The following is an 18332-nucleotide window of genomic DNA, read 5'->3' on the forward strand; positions in this document are numbered from 1 at the left end:
TTAATGATCATAGACTAATGGAGCAAAACATTCCTCTGCCTGTTGGCTGCTGGTGCTCACCCGGTCTCACGCTACAAGACAATTGTTTCTGTCCACAGAGAAAGCAACTTGTGCCACGTGTTTAATCACATCTGTAGCTCTCTTTGTGCCATCTGCTCTCTCTGCACAGCGGACACAACCATTTCTCTGCTTTGACTTAGCTGCAGGTCTCCTACCTCCTAATGTCTGTTCCAGTGAGAGCTGAAATTAGGTTTCTGCACAGTACAGTTTGAAAATAGTCTGTCCTGGCTGGCCTGGAAGGCTTCTGCTGGCACGTGGTCTATTTACAGTATCAGGATCCTGGGGCTTGACTAGAGAGCTGCATTCTTCTGATTGCATGCTGAATTTGAGCGTGGCAGAGAGCAGAGGCAACCTAGTCAGCCTGAGCTCTGCAGCACTTCTGGTGCAAGGGGTCCAGGATCTGTGCCTGGAGTGCAGTGCTGGTGCTTGAGGAGCTGGATGGAGCAGGAGAAAGGGTTGTTCTGGGTGGACTCTGCGGCACTTCTGGAGCAAGGGGTCCAGGATCTGTGCCTTGAGTGCCTGGTGCTTGAGGAGCTGGATAGAGCAGGAGAAAGGGTTGTTCTGGGTGGTTTTGTGACTGCTGCCAGCCAGGGACTGACTTGCTGTGACTAAGCTGCTCACTTTTGCTTTGCTTTCCTCACCAGTAAAATGGATACGATACTTCCTTCAGAGGCTGAACCTTCATGCAGCATGGGCCAGTAACTAACCTGAGATTAAAAAATGCTGGAATAAATCCAGCCTGATATCCCAGATATTACCTGAAGAGGTAGAGTAGCAGCACTGTACTCTGACATCCCTCTGCCCTGTGTGTGTTCTGTTCTGCTCCTTGAATGTAGTGCTCTGCTGATGGTAGGCTGAGTACAGGTCTCTCTTTACACCTCCAGATCTTTTACACAGCCAGGAGGGGTGGTGCAGATGGTATATGGAAAAACACACAATTCCATATGCTGTAAAAATAACTGTCCTGCTCTGCAATGGGGTCGTGTGGAAGCCAAATGTGTGCAGCAGATACAATCCAAATTTTCAAGCATGTGATGGACTACTTTCTGGAAGAGATAGTTTTACCAAAATTGATGTAGCAAGCCCTAATTTAGTCCGTTGCTGCTCTATTATGGGTAAGCATATGTCCTAAATTTGCTTGAATGGCAGACCAGGCTTTCAATATGCTTCCTAATGGCTCTGCTTTAAGTGTGGATGTTTTCAAATGCATTAGTGTCCTGCTATGAACAGATGGTTACAGGCTGGCAAATTGTTTCACTCTGTGGTGTTTACTGGTGAGCACACAGCCTGCAGTGAGTTACTTCTCTGAGCCTGGTAACAGGAGCTGGGTTACTGAATGTGTATCAGATTCACAGCCCTTGTTGCTCTAACCTCTTGAACTGAGATTTTTTAAGCCCTTTTTGGCTCCTTGTGCTGGACAGAAAAGTATCTTTCTTGTTTAGAGCTCAGCCCGTGCACAGGCTGCAGTGCTCTTCTCTGGTGGCAAGTGACGCTTCCTTTGTTGCAGTAGAAGCTTCATGTTTCTTTAGCAGCAGCTCCCAGGAGAGCTGAGGGAACTGGGATGTCTGGTGTGGAACTGTCCCACCTTATCTTCCTAGCAGTCTGTTCTTCTAAATCCTGCTGTATGCTGCCAGCCCACCTCTGCTTCACTTGAGTGCAGTGGGGCTACTGAATGGAGAGCAGTGCTGCCTGACCTTTTGGGACAGTGGATGCTCACAACCAGAGCATTTTTGATAAGCCTCCTTGGCTTGGTGGAGTGCTGCTGATGGCTCTTCCTGGCCCTGCATTGCCACGGCCTCTGCAAATGCCAGGCAGTGTTTGCACTGGTATAGACCCATCCTGGTGGTTAATTGGCCAGCACCCGGAGGGTCCCTCACTTGTGAATGATCAGGAAGCTGCTCAGACAAAGCAAATGAGGCTTATTAGCACAGCACTCATGTAGCACTTTGGTGGGCCAAGCAAAGGATGGGAATACAAAGGATGTGTTTATTACAGACTTGCCTGCTGGGGTCCTGCAGGCTGGTGCTATGACACGTGCCACGGGCTGTCTTCTGCTTTCACAGAATCCCAACATGGGGGGGGTTAGAAGGGACCTTTGGAGATCATCTCGTCCAGCCCCCTGCTCCAGCAGGTCACCCACAGCAGGGTGCCCAGGATCACATCCAGGTGGGTTTGGAGTCTCTCCAGAGCAGGAGACTCCACAACCTCTCAGTTCATCCTGCTCCAGGCTCGGGCAGCCTCTGTCATCCTCCTGAAGTTCACATCTGCCTCCTGCACAGCAACTGTATAGCTAGTCCCTGACAGATGGGCTTCTGAGAGCCAGTTTGACTTCCTCAGTTCATCCAGAAGAGACCCACTGCCTGGGCCCCTGTGTCCAGCTGACGTCAGTGGTGGCTGTTCACTTGGTGTGTGGAGGTCTCTCAGCTGAGTGATAACAGCCACTGCTGTGCAAGCTGGGATGGAGCTGTCTGGGAAATGTGGTGAGGCCATGGCACACCAGTATGCCTAGATTGTAACTGGATAAGGTTCTGTAACCCAGAAGATACCATCAGGGTGAATAAAACTCTGTGTGCTCTGTTTTCCATACAGACGAAACTGCCTGTTCTGCTGGTGGTGGGAACAAGCCTCATGTGGCCTTGATATCTTTCTGCAGTCATCTGGTGGGATTTGTCAGGGTGACTCTGAAACTTTTCACAGACTTGTGGTGGTCTTGGAATATCCTTTTTTGCTGTTGAAGATTCCTACAACTTTTTGGGGGGCTGAACATTTGCTGTCTTCAACAGCACGTTGAAGTCTGAGCTCCAGATCGTGAGTGTTGACCTCAAGTCCTGCTGATATGATTCATTCCTGTTTGAGAAACAGGTTTGCTCACTGTGGGCTGAATGTAAACTTGGTGGTCAGGTGGGGTCAGGACACTTGCTGGAACAAGGTGACCCTTTGATTCGTAGCAGTGCCTGTAGTTTCTCTGAAGGGCAAGAATAGCAAGATGAGTTTAATACTGGGAAGCAGCTCTGTGCAATCCTGTTTTCTGGTGCTCACGGAGGTTTGATTGGTTTAACACTAAGCTGGCAAGCTGTCCCCAGCACTGCAACATCCTTGCAGTGGATTGAGTCTGCTGCCTTAAAGAGAAAATGTGGGAGGAGGGTGGTGATGTGGCTGCAGGACTCAGGGAAAAGAGAAGGTTTCCCAGCTGGTGTTTCTCAGGTGGGGAAGTCTGTGAACTGTTCTCCTCTTGCAGGCCCTGGCTGCTGTGAGTCCTGAAAGTCACAGGAGTTTCATCACTGAGGGAGGTTTTGCTGCCCTCCCAGATGAAGAGGAGGGTTCCCTGAAGGTGACTTGCTGCAGTTTGCTGCATTCTGTCACCCTGTCAGACCTTGTCAGGCTTTCTCCTAGGGGTACACTAAATATCAACTAAATGGAGAACTTCAGATAAGGAGCTGGAGGAAAAAGGCAGCTGGGGAAATAGAAAAGAGGAAGCATTGCTAGTCTTGAATTTGCTAAGATTTTTTTTTTTGAGAGCAACAGTGTGCTCCTTGGAACTGATTTTGCCATGCAGATTTGAGCTGCTGCCTCCTGCACTGGGCCTGGTGTGTTCTTCTGTATCTGCACTTGAAGCTCACTTTAGGTGTAGTGATTTCTCTTGCAGGAAAACCTCACAAATCTAAAGATGACTTGGCACACAGAGCTAAAGACCCAGTGGTGGTAATGTTCAGGCTGAGGTGTGCCTGCCCTGGCATTCTGGATTTGTGGTGTCTGGAAAATGTCTTCAGAGTGAACTGAACCTGTATGAACGTCCAAGGGCTGTGCTGCTGAGTGGAGCTGACAGAGCAGTGGGACCACAGGGGCTGTCATCTCTGAGGTGTCTGCAGTTGGTTTGAGTGGCCCAGTGTGCTGGTAGCTGGGAGGAATGGAGCTCAGGCTCCCCCAGCACAGACTCTCACGATGATCTGATCTGACTTCTCTCCTGAGGTTGCTCACTCCAGAGCTGGGGCAGCATTAGGGGGGCTGAAAGACAGGGGAAACTGCGTCCTGTGGGGAGGTGTCTGAACGCTGCTCTTAGGCCGTGTCTCTGCCTTGTTTTCACAGGTGGGATGCAGGATTACAACTATGTGTGGGCCAACTGCTTTGAGATCACGTTGGAGCTGTCCTGCTGCAAATACCCACCGACCTCTGAGCTGCAGCAGGAGTGGGAGAACAACCGGGACTCGCTGCTCGCCTTCATTGAGAAGGTAGCGACGGGGCGGCGTGGGGGAGCAGCTGTGAAACCCCTGTGGCCATCGTGGGCCCAGAGCTCCGCCCTCAGTTGCTCTTGTGGCTTTGTTTGCTGCTTGCAGTGACACGATGGCTGCAGTTGTGTGCAGAGGTCTGTGGCTACAATGCTGCTGTCTGTCTCTGTGGTTCTGCCACAGTTCCCACATCCTCCGCAACAGCAGAGCTCAGAGGGGCCTCGTGGGGCTCAGTGTTGGGCGGAGGGACCAGTCAGTGCAGGCCTCGCTTAAGCAATCCAGAGTACCTCTGTGGCCTCTGAGGCATCAATCTGCAGTGATGTTTGAAAGCACCAACGCTACTGAGCCCTTGGCCTGTCTCCAGATGCACGTGCATGAGCTGGGTAGCTACAGTTTAAGCTGGGAGGGGAGGCAGCTGCATTTTGTTCCTTGTTTTGTCCTGTGACCCTGCTATGTTCATCTTGTGTGCCCATGTGAGTGAAATAGAGGGTTTGTTAGGGAGGATTAATTTTGAGATCTTGCTGCATTCCCAGGGCATGCTGGAATTCCTGTCCTTGCCATCTGGCTAAGCACTGCCCAAATCAGGGCCCCTTGGGTGTCTTTGCCTGGCAGCTGTCCTGCTCTGCTGTGTTTGGAGAAGGGCAGGGGGTGTTGCTGGCTGAAGATGCAGGTCCCCTGATGTTGCCTGTCCTCAGCCAGGCTCTTGCATTGTTCTCCTCAGGTCCACATCGGTGTGAAGGGCTTTGTCAGGGATGCAGTCACTGGAGCTGGCCTGGAGAATGCGACCATTGTTGTTGCTGGTATTGCTCATAACATCACAGCAGGCAAATTTGGGGATTACCACCGGCTGCTTGTGCCTGGGACCTACAACGTGACTGCAGTTGTAATGGGGTAATGTCTTTGTGGCAGCCTGTGGCCACACTGCCAACTGTTTTTGTTCCTTTGCTTGATTTCTTCCCCCAAAGCATCCTCTTGTTTATTTAAGGGACACGGCTGGAAGCTGCAGCAGTGAAGGACTCCAGCTTAGAGCTGCAGCTGTTTGTTCACCCCATGCCCCACTGCAGCAGGGTGTTGTTGCGTGCACAGCATTTCTATCACCTTTGATTGGTTGCTTAGATCAATATGCATCTTACTTTTGGGGCAAAGTAGAGTAGAGTTATCCCAAAAGGGGTTTGTGTTGTCTCAAGTCTGGGTGTGAACATATAGCTTGCCCCTGGGCCAGCCCTGGGACACCTGCAGCTTCTTTCCCAGGGAGTCAGTAAAGAGGAACTTTTGGCTCTGTGACAAGCAGGGACAGCAGCATAGCTGGGTCTGGTGGCCATGGGGCAAGTCCCCTCAGCTTGTTGGCTGGTGAATCTCTCATGTAGTTGTTAACATCCCAGTGTGTTTGGGCTGGGAGGAGTAAGCTGGAGTGGTGGAGAGGCTGCAGGGGGTTTTGGCCTCTGTTCTCCAGAGCCTCCTTGCTGAAGCCAGATGTTTTTCTCACAGTTACGCACCAGTGACCAGAGAGAACATCGAGGTGAAGGAGGGAGATGCAACAGAAGTGGACTTCTCCCTGCAGCCAACCGTGATGCCACCAGTTCTTAACGTCACACAGCCAACAGCAACGGCCGCTCCTGTCCCTACCGCCGCCCCCGGCCCCGTGGAGGCCCCAGGCCCGACCTCCTCCCACCAACCCATCCAGCCCGTGGACTTCAGGCACCATCACTTCTCGGACATGGAGATCTTCCTGCGGCGCTACGCCAGCGAGTACCCCCGCATCACGCGCCTCTACTCGGCGGGCAAGTCGGTGGAGCTGCGGGAGCTCTACGTCATGGAGATCTCCGACAACCCCGGCGTCCACGAAGCGGGTAACTCGGGCAGCCCTTGGCAGCGGGGCGCTGGTGACAGGCCCTTTGCTCTGCGAGGCTGTGGGCAGAGCAAAAAGGAGCGTGGAGCCGGTACCTGCCTGAGGAGAGGCTGAGCTGGTCCTTGCAGTGTCCTTTCTAAAAAGGCTGGGTGCCTTAGGTGGCACTAATGTGAGTTAAAGAGCATTGCTGGGGGCATCTGCACTGGTCATGGAGCTCTGGACAGGAGGACCAAGCAGCTTCCATTGAAATTGTTTGTCCTTTTTGGTGTTGTGGGAGCAGGAGGGTAAATTTTAGGTGTAAATACCCTCCGGCCCTGCTGAAAGGCCAAAGAGAGCAATGCTCAGGCTGGTGACATGTCTCCAAGTTTTAATATGCTGGTTATGATTGTCTCTTTGGTGTGTCTGTCTGCAGGTGAGCCGGAGTTCAAGTACATTGGTAACATGCATGGGAATGAAGTAGTGGGACGAGAGCTTCTCCTGAACCTCATCGAGTACCTCTGCAAGAACTTCGGCACAGATCCTGAAGTGACTGACCTGGTTCAGAGCACTCGGATCCACATCATGCCCTCTATGAACCCTGATGGCTATGAGAAGTCCCAGGAAGGTATTGCCATCTGTGCTGAAACACCTATGGGGTTTCTAGCTCTGGGAACAAGCTTTTGGGTTCACAGTGCCTCTCTGAGAAATCTGGAAGCCTGGCTGGAGCAGAAGTGCTCTCTGCAGAGGGAGGCTGGGAAGGGACTTGGTGTGTCCTCTCAGAGGAGCATGTGGACCACAAGCTGCATGATATGGGCAGTTGACTGATGCTTGGAGCTGCTGGAGAGAGCTCTGACACTTCAGCAGTGCTATAAGCTGCCCCTCGTCGGGTCCCCTTATGGCTTGTAGCTATCCTAAGGCTTATTTTAAAACAAGACATTCCTTTGACACAGCTCATACTTGCTGTGCTTTGGTCCATGCTCTTAGCAACACGTGATGTGGGAGCCAGGCTGTCTGCAGAGCGCCTGTCCAAGGACAACAGACTTTTATCATGACGTTCAAATTGGCAAAATTAGCCTTCAGGGAAGTCAGTAAAACTGCGTGGCTCTTGCAGATTGGCAGAACAAAATCTGTCCAGGATGATCTTTCTGGGAGCAGAGCTCTGCTTGGGTTTGACAAAGAACTTGTCGGGCTGGTTTGGGGAGGTGAGCTCTGAGGTTTCTGCGGTCGTGACATCCGGCTGCTGGGCTGGTTTGTGGTTCGCTGCCTCTCTGCTGGCTGTGGTCTGGCTGTCACTGAGCCTGTGCAGACACCCTCTGCGAGGGCCTGGGTGCCACGCTGCACAGAGCAGGCCTGCTGCTGAGGGGCAGGGTGGGGGTCCTGTCCCTCTGGGCTGTAGGAAGCCAGCACTGCTGTGATCTCTGCTTTTTGCCACTAGTTGGTAGTTGCAAAGCTCTGCAGGAAGAGGCTGAAGCCTCTGCGTGGAAGTGGGAACTTGCACAGGGTGCAAGCCTGAACATGTTTAATTTTCAGGAGACAGAGGAGGTACCGTTGGCAGGAACAACAGCAACAACTACGACCTGAACCGTAACTTCCCGGATCAGTTCTTCCACGTGGCAGACCCTCCGCAGCCAGAGACTCTGGCTGTTATGACCTGGCTGAAGACCTACCCCTTTGTGCTCTCAGCAAACCTGCACGGAGGTACTGCAGCCACACCCAGCGCCCTCCTTCTGCTGAGGCTCGAGGGCTGGGAGCTTGCAGGGGTGTCTCTGGTGTTGTGGCTGTGAGCTGAGGAGCTCTCACAGAGCACTCGCTGCCCTTGGCGTTGCTGTGAAATGCAGGAGTAAAGGCAGCTGGGTTCCTGCAACAGGGACAAGGCCATTTCCAAAGGGCCTGCACAAAGGAGGAGTATAAACCAAACCTTGTGTTCGTGCTACAGGAAGATAGCTCAGAAGCTGGAAACAGAGGGTGCTAACCATGTCCCTGAACTCATTTCACTGAATCATAGAATCATTAAGGTTGGGAGAGACCTCTAAGATCAAGTCCAACTGTCAGCCCAACACTACCATGATCACTAAACCATGTCCTGAAGTGCCATGTCTACACATTTTTTGAACCCCTCCAGGGCTGGTGACTCTACCACATCCCTGGGCAGCCTGGGCCACTGCCTCACCACTCTGCCAAGGAAAGAAATTCTTCCTAATGTCCAACTTAAACCTCCCCCGGTGCAACTTAACCCCATTTCCTCTAATCCTATTGCTAGTTACATGGGAGAAGAGACCAACACCCACCTCACTCCAGCCTCCTTTCAGGTAGTTGACAGCAAGAATGTCTCCTCTCAGCCTTCTCTTCTCCAGACTAAACAACCCCAGGTCCCTCAGCAGCTCCTCATAAGCCATATTCCCCAGACCCCTCCCAGCTTTGTTGCCCTTCTGGACCTGCTCCAGCACCTCAATTTCTCTCTTATACTGTGGTGTCAAGAAATCTGTAGGGAGTTGAAGAGGCTGCTGGGAGAAACTGAAGCCCTTCTCTGGAGGGAGCACATGAACTGGGAGTAGCTGCTGCATTGTCTGTTGGGAGATGGGGATGGGCCTGTGTCAACAGCTGGGGCTGGGGGTGTGATACGGTGCTGTGGCTGTTGGAGCCTTCATCATATGTACAAAATGAAGGGGACAAGCTCTAATCCTGAGGGTTCCCTGCCTTGAATCGCATGGTGGAACTATGAAATTTGCTGTAATTGAATTATTTGTTTGGAGTGATCTAAATTAAGTCTCTGTATTTCAGCTTATTCCCTAGACAGTTTGTCTGCTGGCTGGTAGCTGTGGTAACCTGCAGGTGGTTGCTTTGTGCTGGCATGTTTAATTTTACAGTGCAGAAGTACCATGTGTGGGTACAAGGGAGCTGGCAGCTCTCCAGCAGCCGTGCTGTCTGGGGCTCCACGGTGCTATTAGTGCAGCTTGCCTAGGGAGAGCTTCAGCAAGTCAGAGAAACTCCAGAAGGCCAAAAAACTGCAGCAGTTGGCCCAAGGGCACCTTGCATGTTCCAGGAAATGCCTCCACTTGTTTCCTGTCCTCTGTGAAAGTAGGCTTGTGCTCATCCCTTCTGCACGGAGGAGCCAAACCTTTGATGTGTCTTGGCTGGGGTTCACCTTCCCAACTAGGTGTGGTCTTATCTCTTCCTGTGCTTCTGTTGTCTCTTCTAGCCACTGGGTTTAATGCTTTGTCTAATCCTGAGTCTTGAGAAACTGAACACTTGGCACTCTGGAGAAAGAAACTTTCCTTGTTAGGCTGGGGGGGGTCACTTGGAAAGCGTGCAAGTACGAGTCAAAGCTTGTTTCCCCTGCAGGTTCTCTGGTGGTTAATTACCCCTTTGATGATGATGAACAAGGAATAGCCATATACAGTAAATCCCCAGACGACGCTGTGTTTCAGCAGCTGGCACTTTCCTACTCCAAGGTAAAGCTCCAAGGGGCAAATGGGCACATCCTGCTGGGTTCACTCCTGATGCTGTCAGCGACCTCCTGAGTGGCTGGCAGAGTGCACAGGGACAGTGTCTGCCTGGTGTTGTGGGCACAGCAGAAGGATCCAGTGGGAGGCTCTCGTTCCATGGGTGGTTGTCCAGCACATTCTGTTTGTGGGCAGTGTAGGAGGAGCACTCTGAGCAGGCACAGGGCCAGGTACACTGCAGGGTGGCAGAAGAGGCTGTGCCCAGGCTGGGAGGGGTGTCTGCGGGCTGGGTGCGGGTGCAGCCTGTTTGTGCTGGAACCCTACAAACACATGTCTGCATGAACCTCTGTGTTTGGTAACCCTGAGTCTGTGACTAATGTTAGAACAAAAGCCCCAGTGGCTGTAGAGGGCAAACTTGACTTCACAGGTTGCATCTTTCTTTTGCTGTTCAGGAAAACACAAAGATGTACCAGGGAAGGCCCTGCACGGATATGTACCCCACTGAGTACTTCCCACATGGCATCACTAATGGGGCTCAGTGGTACAACGTTCCAGGTAAAGCAGACCCACAGTCTCTTGCACTGGTTACCTTCAAGTTAACACGTGTGCACCTCAAAGAATTTAGTCTGATCAGTCACAAACTCCACGTTGGTCATCCCAGATTACTGGGTCTCAGGTTTCTTTTATAACCTTAAATAATGTATCCAGATAAAGTTATTCCTGGGGGAAGGAATTTATAGTGTAGTTTTTCTGGTGATTAGCAAAATGGTTTCATAAAATTTTACAGCACTATATTAGCATGAAAGGTATTTACAAGAAGGATAGTTATTTGTCTGCTGCTTTGTCATCCCTTTGAAGCCTGAATCTTGCCCTGTGTAAAAGCCTTCTCTCTTCAGCTATAAAGAGCATGCTGTAGTTTGAAGTTCATCTTTCTCTACTATCTGATTTTTGGTGGTTTTTTTGAGCTATGGTGCAATTACGTTCAGGACTCTGTGTCAGAACTTTCTTTACATTCCTATTGTAGGTGGGATGCAAGACTGGAATTACTTAAATACAAACTGCTTTGAAGTGACCATTGAGTTGGGCTGTGTGAAATATCCAAAAGCTGAGGAGCTGCCAAAGTACTGGGAGCAGAACCGCCGCTCTCTCCTCCAGTTCATGAAACAGGTGAGACACTTTGACCCCAAGCAACTGTGTGAGCAGCCTCTGGGGTTTGTTAGACCATGCCAGAATGGACAAACTCATCTGTGGGCTGAAGCCCATCCTGCTTCCTGGCTGGCTACCTGCTCCACAGAAATCACCCCCATCAGAACAGGTCTCAACAACTCCTCTCCCTCCTTCTCAACATATCAGCAATCCATATGGGAACAGCAGCCAGGTGTGGCTTTGTTCTTTACCCCTACCTTGGTCTTCCTTAGACTGGAATGGCCTTTATGTGCTGTTCCCATCTGAGTCCAGGACTGGTGGTAGTGCTGCACACCTGGGGCATGCAAACAAAGGTGTGGAGCAGAGGGTGTTGTGGTGGCACCCCGAGCCAAACAATTACTCATTGTATTCATTGGGTGATCTTTGTCCACACCAGCTGCTGGCCAGTCTGACCTGAACCCTGCAGGGACACGATGCTCCTCTGGGAATGCTGGACCTCCAGGGCTGGGAGCTGGTGGGGTCTGGGTGTCAGTGCTCCCGGGGTGCTGGGTGGGGTGGGAGGCAGAGGCAGGGCAGGGGCTGGCACTCAGCAGGGCTCTGGCTCCACAGGTTCACAGTGGTGTCTGGGGGTTCGTGCTGGATGGGATGGATGGAAGGGGTGTTCTCAATGCCACCATCAGCGTTGCTGACATCAACCACCCGGTGACCACCTACAAGGATGGAGACTACTGGCGCCTCTTGGTCCAGGGGACCTACAGGATCACAGCATCTGCCCGAGGGTGAGCAAGCAAGGAGTGAACAGCTGTGCCACTAGCTTCCCAGTCAGGAGTAGTCCCATAGCAGACGTAGGCCTGGGTGTTCCTCCTGCCCTCTGGCCCCTGCAGAATTAGGAATGTGGTGCCACCCTGATGTCAGACCACTCAGCTGGCGCTGGGGTACACTCCAGATCTTCCCTTGTTTGGCATTGGTGTGGGAAAGGAGTTGGTAACTCTGCTTCTTTAGGGGAAATGCTCTTACAGGCAGCTGCCCACAGAAGTGACTTCATCACTTCAGCTGCTGCCAAAACCTTTATGTTTAAGCAGCCTGACTTCTTGTCCTGCCAGTCTGCCATGTAACCCTGCAACACCTGAGCCAAAAGCAGCTCAGTGCCATGTTGGGCCCTGAGCTGCTCCCTTTCCTGCTATTCCCATGTCCCTTTGAAATGTTCTTGCTCCTAATTTTTACACTTCTTGCCTTTAGCTGGAGAGCAGTAGCAGTCCCATGTGAGTGTCTAGTCAGGAAGGGGGATGTCTTCTTGTGTGAGGCCTTTAACCCCTGATGTTTCCTTGTGCCTTCTCTTCCCTGGGCAGGTATGATCCAGTCACTAAGACGGTGGAAGTTGGCAGCAAAGGTGGGGTGCAGGTCAACTTCACTCTTTCACGGACAGACATCAAAGTGGAGGAGGGGAAGGTGCCAATCTTGAACACCCCAGACACCATCGACCCCAACGAGAAGGAGTTTGAGACCCTGATCAAAGACCTGTCTGCTGAGAATGGCCTGGAGCGTCTCCTGCTCACCTCCGCGGGGGATGTCTCCCCTTACCGGTACCGCCCCTACAAGGACCTCTCAGAGTTCCTCCGAGGCCTCTACCTGAACTACCCCCACATCACCAACCTCACCAGGTGAAAACTCAGAGCAGAGTGCTCAGCTCCTCCCTGTGCAGCCGCCGGGGCTGGGGGAGGGGTGAAACGAGGAGGCACAAACGCAGTGCAGAGATGGGGAGCTCGTTGTTCCCCTTCCCTGTCTCCCCCAGTTTGAGGGAACCCCGTGGGTAAGGGCATGGTGGCAGAGCTCTGGCTGCAGGGACTCCCAGATGCACCTCTCTTCTTTTTTCCTCAGAGTATATTTTGCTGACTTAAACCTGTCAGTTCCCTGGGGGAGCCTGGGTCTAGCAAATTCCCAGCATTGATGTCCCAGGCTACTGCAGATTCCTCCGTTCCATGCTCTCTGTTCCCTTCCGTTTCCAAATCCTTCCTGACATCCACTTTGCTGAAGAGTCCCTGGAAAAAGTGATCAGATTGCCTTACAAACCTCAGATGGCCTTTTTTGATTGTCTGCCTTCAGATTTTAATTCAGTAGTGTGACACATTGGAGTTAGCTTGCCCTGAGCCAAGGTCTCTGCCCTCCCCAGGAGACCAGCTGCTGCAGTCCTCTGCTTCTCTTTGTGACCTGTAGCGCTTACCCTCTGTCAGCTTCAGAAAGCACAAATCCCTTTGTTCCCAGACCTCATTTGCTTGTTGTTACCAGGCACAACGTGCTCATGTGTTGTCCCTGCTGGTGCCAAGGCTGCTTTTTTGATCTGTAGCCTCTATTGTCCTTCCAGTTGCATCAGCCCTGATTGTGTTCCCTGCTTCGCTCGTATTCAGCTTGCTAACTTAATGACATGACTGTAGCAACAACTTCCACGTTACTGGAAATAGCTCAGCTTTTGTTCTCTACACTGGGTGCTTCCTAAAGTAGTTTGATGTCCAGATGTGTCCTGCTCTGAAGGAGGAAAAACCCGGAAAACTCTGACACTGGAAACACAGAGGCATTAGCAGTTTCTGTGTTTATCACGATGCCACAGAGGCTGTAGAGATCTATGGAGCACTGGGTGTCCTGTATGTCTGGACCTGGCTACATCCTTACACAGATGCTTGTGTTCAGACTGATGTTTGTACTGAGTTCTGTTCAGTGCTGCTGCAAATCTTCTCTCATGATGTGATTGGTTTGTGTCTTACCTGTCTTTGCAGCCTCCTTAGGGAGGTTGGCAGCAGTTCCTTTTGCACACCAGGACTTCTCCCTAAGGTCAGGCCAGGGGTGTGTCTCTGTTCCTGACCTGATGCTCTGGTTTCTCATCTCTTGGCAGTTTGGGTCAAAGCGTCGAGTTCCGTCAGATCTGGTCCCTCGAAATCTCCAACAAGCCCAACCAGTCTGAGCACGAGGAGCCAAAGATCCGCTTCGTTGCTGGCATCCATGGCAATGCTCCCGTTGGTACAGAGCTGCTCCTGGCACTGGCAGAATTCCTTTGCATGAACTACAAGAAGAACTCTGCTGTTACAAAGGTGAGGAGCCAAGGCAAGGGACCATCTTGGAGCCTTGCAGCTGTATTCTGAGCAGGCAGTGTGCAGTGTTAACACTGGCTTGTGGTTTGCAGCGATCCCACACATAGTGGGGAGGTGTTAGGAGATCCAGAGGGTGAGGGGGAACCTCTAACTGATGAGATCCGGGCCAGAGATGTACAGGGAGTGAACCCTGCTGACTGCACTGTCTGTACTGTTCCTGCTCCTTTTCAGCTGATCGACCGGACGCGGATTGTGATTGTGCCTTCCCTGAACCCAGACGGGCGTGAGATAGCCCAGGAGAGAGGCTGCACCTCCAAGGTGGGCCAGACCAATGCCCACGGCAAAGATCTGGACACAGACTTCATAAGTAAGGCAAACGAAACCCAGGTGATGTGTAGTGTCCCTGTAGAAATGCAGCCTGCTGTGGAAGTCTCCTCCCGGCTGCTCTGGGCTTGGGGGTAGTCGTTTGGCTACGGGGTCTGCCTGTAAAGAGAGCAGCACTCCTGCCCTGGAGCCCAGGCAGCACAGCTGCTGGAAAACTTCCAAAGCTTGGATCCCACTTAGAGATGGTGATTTGCAGTCTCTTATTTTCAAGGAAGAGACAAAGCAGAGTTCTTTGGGAATAGTCCAGAGGTCAGACAACACCTAATGTGTTTTTCCTGTTCATTGATCTCTAAAAAATACTCTCTGTTCCAACTCCCCAGAAACAGTCTCCATTTCTCATGCTTTCCCTGTTTCCTTGTAGCTGCCTGCTGTATCCCTAGCAGTGCACTGTGCCCACCCTTCCTGAGATGAAGTCTCCTCTCTGGCCAGGTTTGGCTGAGGTTGTCCCAAATGCTTTCTTAAAATGCTGGTTTGGTGGCATTGAGGAGAGCAAACACACGTGAAATCGTCTCTGCGTCACAGGAATCAATAGCTTGGGGAAACAGTGATGTGTCACATTTGTTTAGCTTTGCAGTTGAGTTCCTCCTATGGGTAGTGTGGATGAGGTGATTTACTGGATCCGTCAGGTGCATCTGCTGAGATCTAACAAGTACCTTTTAATAAAAGATGCAGCAGACCATCCCAGACAGAAAGAATGTGCTTCTGCTGGTCGCTTGAGTGACAGAGGAAACTGTTGTCATTTCCCTTTTCTATTTATTGTTCTAATTTACAGGCAATTACTCCCAGTACCTGGGGACACGAGAGCCTGAGACTAAAGCAATGGAGAACTTGATACTGAAGCAGGATTTCAGCCTCTCTGTTGCACTAGATGGAGGATCTCTGCTTGTCACTTACCCGTATGATAAGCCAGCACAGACAGGTATGACTGACTTCTCCAGGGCCCTGCATGCACAGTTACCCTCAGGCTGTCACTGCAGAAGTTCATGGAACCATGTGGTGTAAGAGTTTTTTGTGCTGGTAGTGTTCTGTATCCTCCTTTTATGTTCAGCCCTTTGTATGTGGACTTGACAGTCTGTTAAGTAAAGCTAGAAAACCTCACAGGATTCAGTTAGAGATCAGAACACTTAGCATTTCCATTCCTACAACAGTATTCCAACCTTTCCTCTGTCAAAACTGGTATAAAGTCTGCTTTTGATATCATCCCTCAGTGTTAGAGGAAATCCAGAATGCCCCTGAAGCAATGCATGTCACTGTTTAATGCATGATTGTGGGGTTAGAACAGGAATCTGCCTCTCCAGTGAGTAGGGGTTGCCTTCTGAAAAATCTCACTTTTCTCTTTGTAGTGGAGAACAAAGAAACACTGAAGCATTTGGCATCTCTGTATGCAAACAACCATCCGCTGATGTATTTGGGCCAGCCAGGCTGTCCAAATAAGTCAGGTATGTTTGGTTGCATCCTTTAGCCCCCTGTCAGCTTGTGCTAGACTCTGCTAGGAGCAGGTCTGACTGACAGCTGTGTTCTTCCTCTCACAGATGAGAATATTCCTGGCGGTGTGATCCAAGGCTCTGAATGGCACAGTCACTTGGGAAGCATGAAGGTACTTCAGCATGGCACAGGCCTCTCCATCCCAGCTAAACAGGCATTAAAAACCACATTTGTTCTGATGTGCCTGGGCAAAACTTCTTCACCCCCAGCTGCACTTTGCAAAGCTTTTAAAATACCACCTCTTTAGTTGTAACTGTGGTTTTGGTGTTTTTTTGCAGGATTTCAGTGTCACGTTTGGTCATTGTCCTGAGATCACAGTTTATACCAGCTGCTGCTACTTCCCGAGCGCAGGGCAGCTCCCCAGCCTGTGGGCAGAACACAGGAAATCTCTCCTCAGCATGCTCGTGGAGGTGAGCCACAGTCTGTGGGAGGAAACCCTGGCAAGGAGTGGAGATAGCGGGTCAGGCAGGGAGGAGGAGAGGAGGAGAGCACTATGGAAAGGCTCTGTGGCTTGGTTAGTGCTGTGTAATTACAGACATAATTCAGACTGTGAGGAATGGATAGAATGGAAGCAGCAAGTGACCAGGGAATACATTGACAAGAGTTAAATGTCTGTGCTGTGTTCCCTGACCATGAGCTGAGAAGTTCTTGGAGTATTGTGCCATTCTCTTTATTATGGGGGTCAGGGATGGAGAATGGGCTGTGTTTTGAGGAGATTAGACCCTATTTTAGTTACAAATGTACCACATGCTTGGATCTGAATGTGAGGTGCTTGCAATGCTTTGTTCCAGGTCCATAAGGGAGTCCATGGGTTTGTCCAAGACAAGAATGGCAAGGCAATTTCTAAAGCTACCATTGTTCTTAATGAAGGCTTGAAGATCTACACTAAAGAAGGTGGCTATTTCCACGTGCTCTTGGCTCCAGGTTTGCATAACATTGATGCAATAGCTGATGGGTACCAGCAGAAACGTGTCAAGGTATGTGAATGTCCATGCTGGACATCTTGCCCCCACTCCCTGTTTTGGAAAGGTATCCCTGTTTGGGCTCTGCCTAGCTGGCTGTGTTTAGCTCCCAGTGATGTGCCCAGGGTGGCTCTTTTCTGCCTTGATACAGTGGATGCAGGAGAATTTCCCAGCTCAGCAGGGTTGCTCTGGGCAGTAGCTTTTCTTTCCATTGCACTTGTCTTTGGCATCTGCCCTGTCCTGCCCTGCTCAGCAAGTATCTCTTAGGGGTTCAAGCTTTGAGTTGTCTGAGCTGTCGTATCTTTCTGCAGGTCTTTGTACGTCAGGATGCGCCCAGCTCTGTGCTCATTGTGTTTGACACAGCAAACAGAGTGTTTGGTCTGCCCAGGGAGCTGGTTGTGACTGTTGCAGGTAAAGAGATGCTCCTGGTCAAAGCTTTGAGCTTTTGCTTTCTGTACCAGTTCATGCTGACTGTGACTCTTCTCCTCCCGACAAGAAAAGTAGCCTGCAGACTTAAGGCATCTTCTGCTTTCCCTTCTGAACACATGCTTGTCCTTGTAAAATGGTCTAACAACCCTTGGATCTGGTGATACTTGGCTAGCACATGGGAGGGAGAGGGCAAGCAGTGTGCTGCAGGGTTCTGAAGGGACCAGGATGGATTTTGAGATGCCAGGAATGGGGAGAGCCTGTTTGGGTGTAGAGCTGGGAGGCAGGAGATCTTGCTTCTTCCCTGGGGCTTGAGTGGTGTGACACCAGGTAGGCATTGAGGGATTTTTTTTGTCAAGGTGGCAGCTGCTGGGAAGGCTGGAGTTTGTACCCAGCAGAGGAGCCCAGTGATGCTGTCCCAGAGCATGAGCACAGAAGAGTTAGAGCAGTCCTGTTCTGGGAGCAGCTCTCTTGCATGACATCTTCTGTGGCCTAGGAGGAAGAAGCAAAGTCATAGTGAAGTGAGGAAGCTGGTTGTAACTGCAGAAGAGAGATGGTGGCAAGCCTGTGAGTCTCTGGGGTGAGGGAACATGGTGCTAACTTGAGTGTTCTCTCTCTGGCAGGTGCAAGCATGTCTGCTCTGGTCCTCACTGCCTGCATCATCTGGTGTGTGTGCTCCATTAAGTCCAACAGGCACAAGGACGGGTTCCACCGCCTCCGGCAGCACCACGACGACTACGAGGACGAGATCCGCATGATGGCCACTGGCTCCAAGAAGTCCCTCCTGAGCCATGAATTCCAGGATGAAACAGACACTGAAGAAGAAACATTGTACTCCAGCAAACACTGACACCCAGGGCAGGAAGGAGGTTCCCGTGGACCAGACCCAGAGGCCGGGGCGATCCCTGTGGTTCAGTTCTGAGACATTAGTTTGCAGGATGTGTCCTCTAGAGGTGTGGGTGGCAGCTCCCAGCTTCCCTCTGTTTGCAAATCAGTGGGTGTTGGAGGCTGTGTTCAGGCTAAGGACATGGCTTGTTACACTTTTGGGTCAAGATCTGGAGGTTCACATGACATTGTTTGAAAGGCAACTTAACAGGGTGGCCGTCAAGAGTACCTAGCACTTCCCCAGCATCTCAACACAGCAAGCAGATGGTGGGGAAGTGCCCCAAGACCTGCGTGCAGTTGTAGTTAAAACACTCCAGAGCAGTTTCTCAATCTATTTTATTTTGTGTTTTCCACTCTGTTCTTGGAGGGAGCCAGATCCTTCACCTGACTCTGTGTTCTGCAGA

The 18332-nt window shown here is 51.2% G+C and overlaps 1 protein-coding gene across 1 annotated transcript in view; it reads left to right on the plus strand.

Moving 5' to 3' along the window:
• Nucleotides 1–17982, plus strand: part of CPD (carboxypeptidase D) — a 24441-nt gene extending 6459 nt beyond the window's left edge. The window contains exons 3-21 of the mRNA XM_008943947.1: nt 4147–4289; nt 5008–5177; nt 5775–6136; nt 6548–6739; nt 7645–7812; nt 9457–9566; nt 10010–10112; nt 10582–10724; nt 11313–11482; nt 12053–12364; nt 13591–13786; nt 14018–14153; nt 14943–15089; nt 15514–15609; nt 15703–15767; nt 15934–16065; nt 16447–16632; nt 16929–17024; nt 17667–17982. Of these exons, the coding sequence (XP_008942195.1) occupies nt 4147–4289; nt 5008–5177; nt 5775–6136; nt 6548–6739; nt 7645–7812; nt 9457–9566; nt 10010–10112; nt 10582–10724; nt 11313–11482; nt 12053–12364; nt 13591–13786; nt 14018–14153; nt 14943–15089; nt 15514–15609; nt 15703–15767; nt 15934–16065; nt 16447–16632; nt 16929–17024; nt 17667–17801 (3062 nt within the window). The 3' untranslated portion in view covers nt 17802–17982. The remainder of the gene's footprint in view (nt 1–4146; nt 4290–5007; nt 5178–5774; nt 6137–6547; nt 6740–7644; nt 7813–9456; nt 9567–10009; nt 10113–10581; nt 10725–11312; nt 11483–12052; nt 12365–13590; nt 13787–14017; nt 14154–14942; nt 15090–15513; nt 15610–15702; nt 15768–15933; nt 16066–16446; nt 16633–16928; nt 17025–17666) is intronic.
• The last annotated feature ends 350 nt before the right edge of the window (nt 17983–18332 follow it).

Source organism: Merops nubicus, unplaced genomic scaffold (assembly GCF_000691845.1).
Source record: "Merops nubicus isolate BGI_N331 unplaced genomic scaffold, ASM69184v1 scaffold20137, whole genome shotgun sequence".
Taxonomy (NCBI): domain Eukaryota; kingdom Metazoa; phylum Chordata; class Aves; order Coraciiformes; family Meropidae; genus Merops; species Merops nubicus.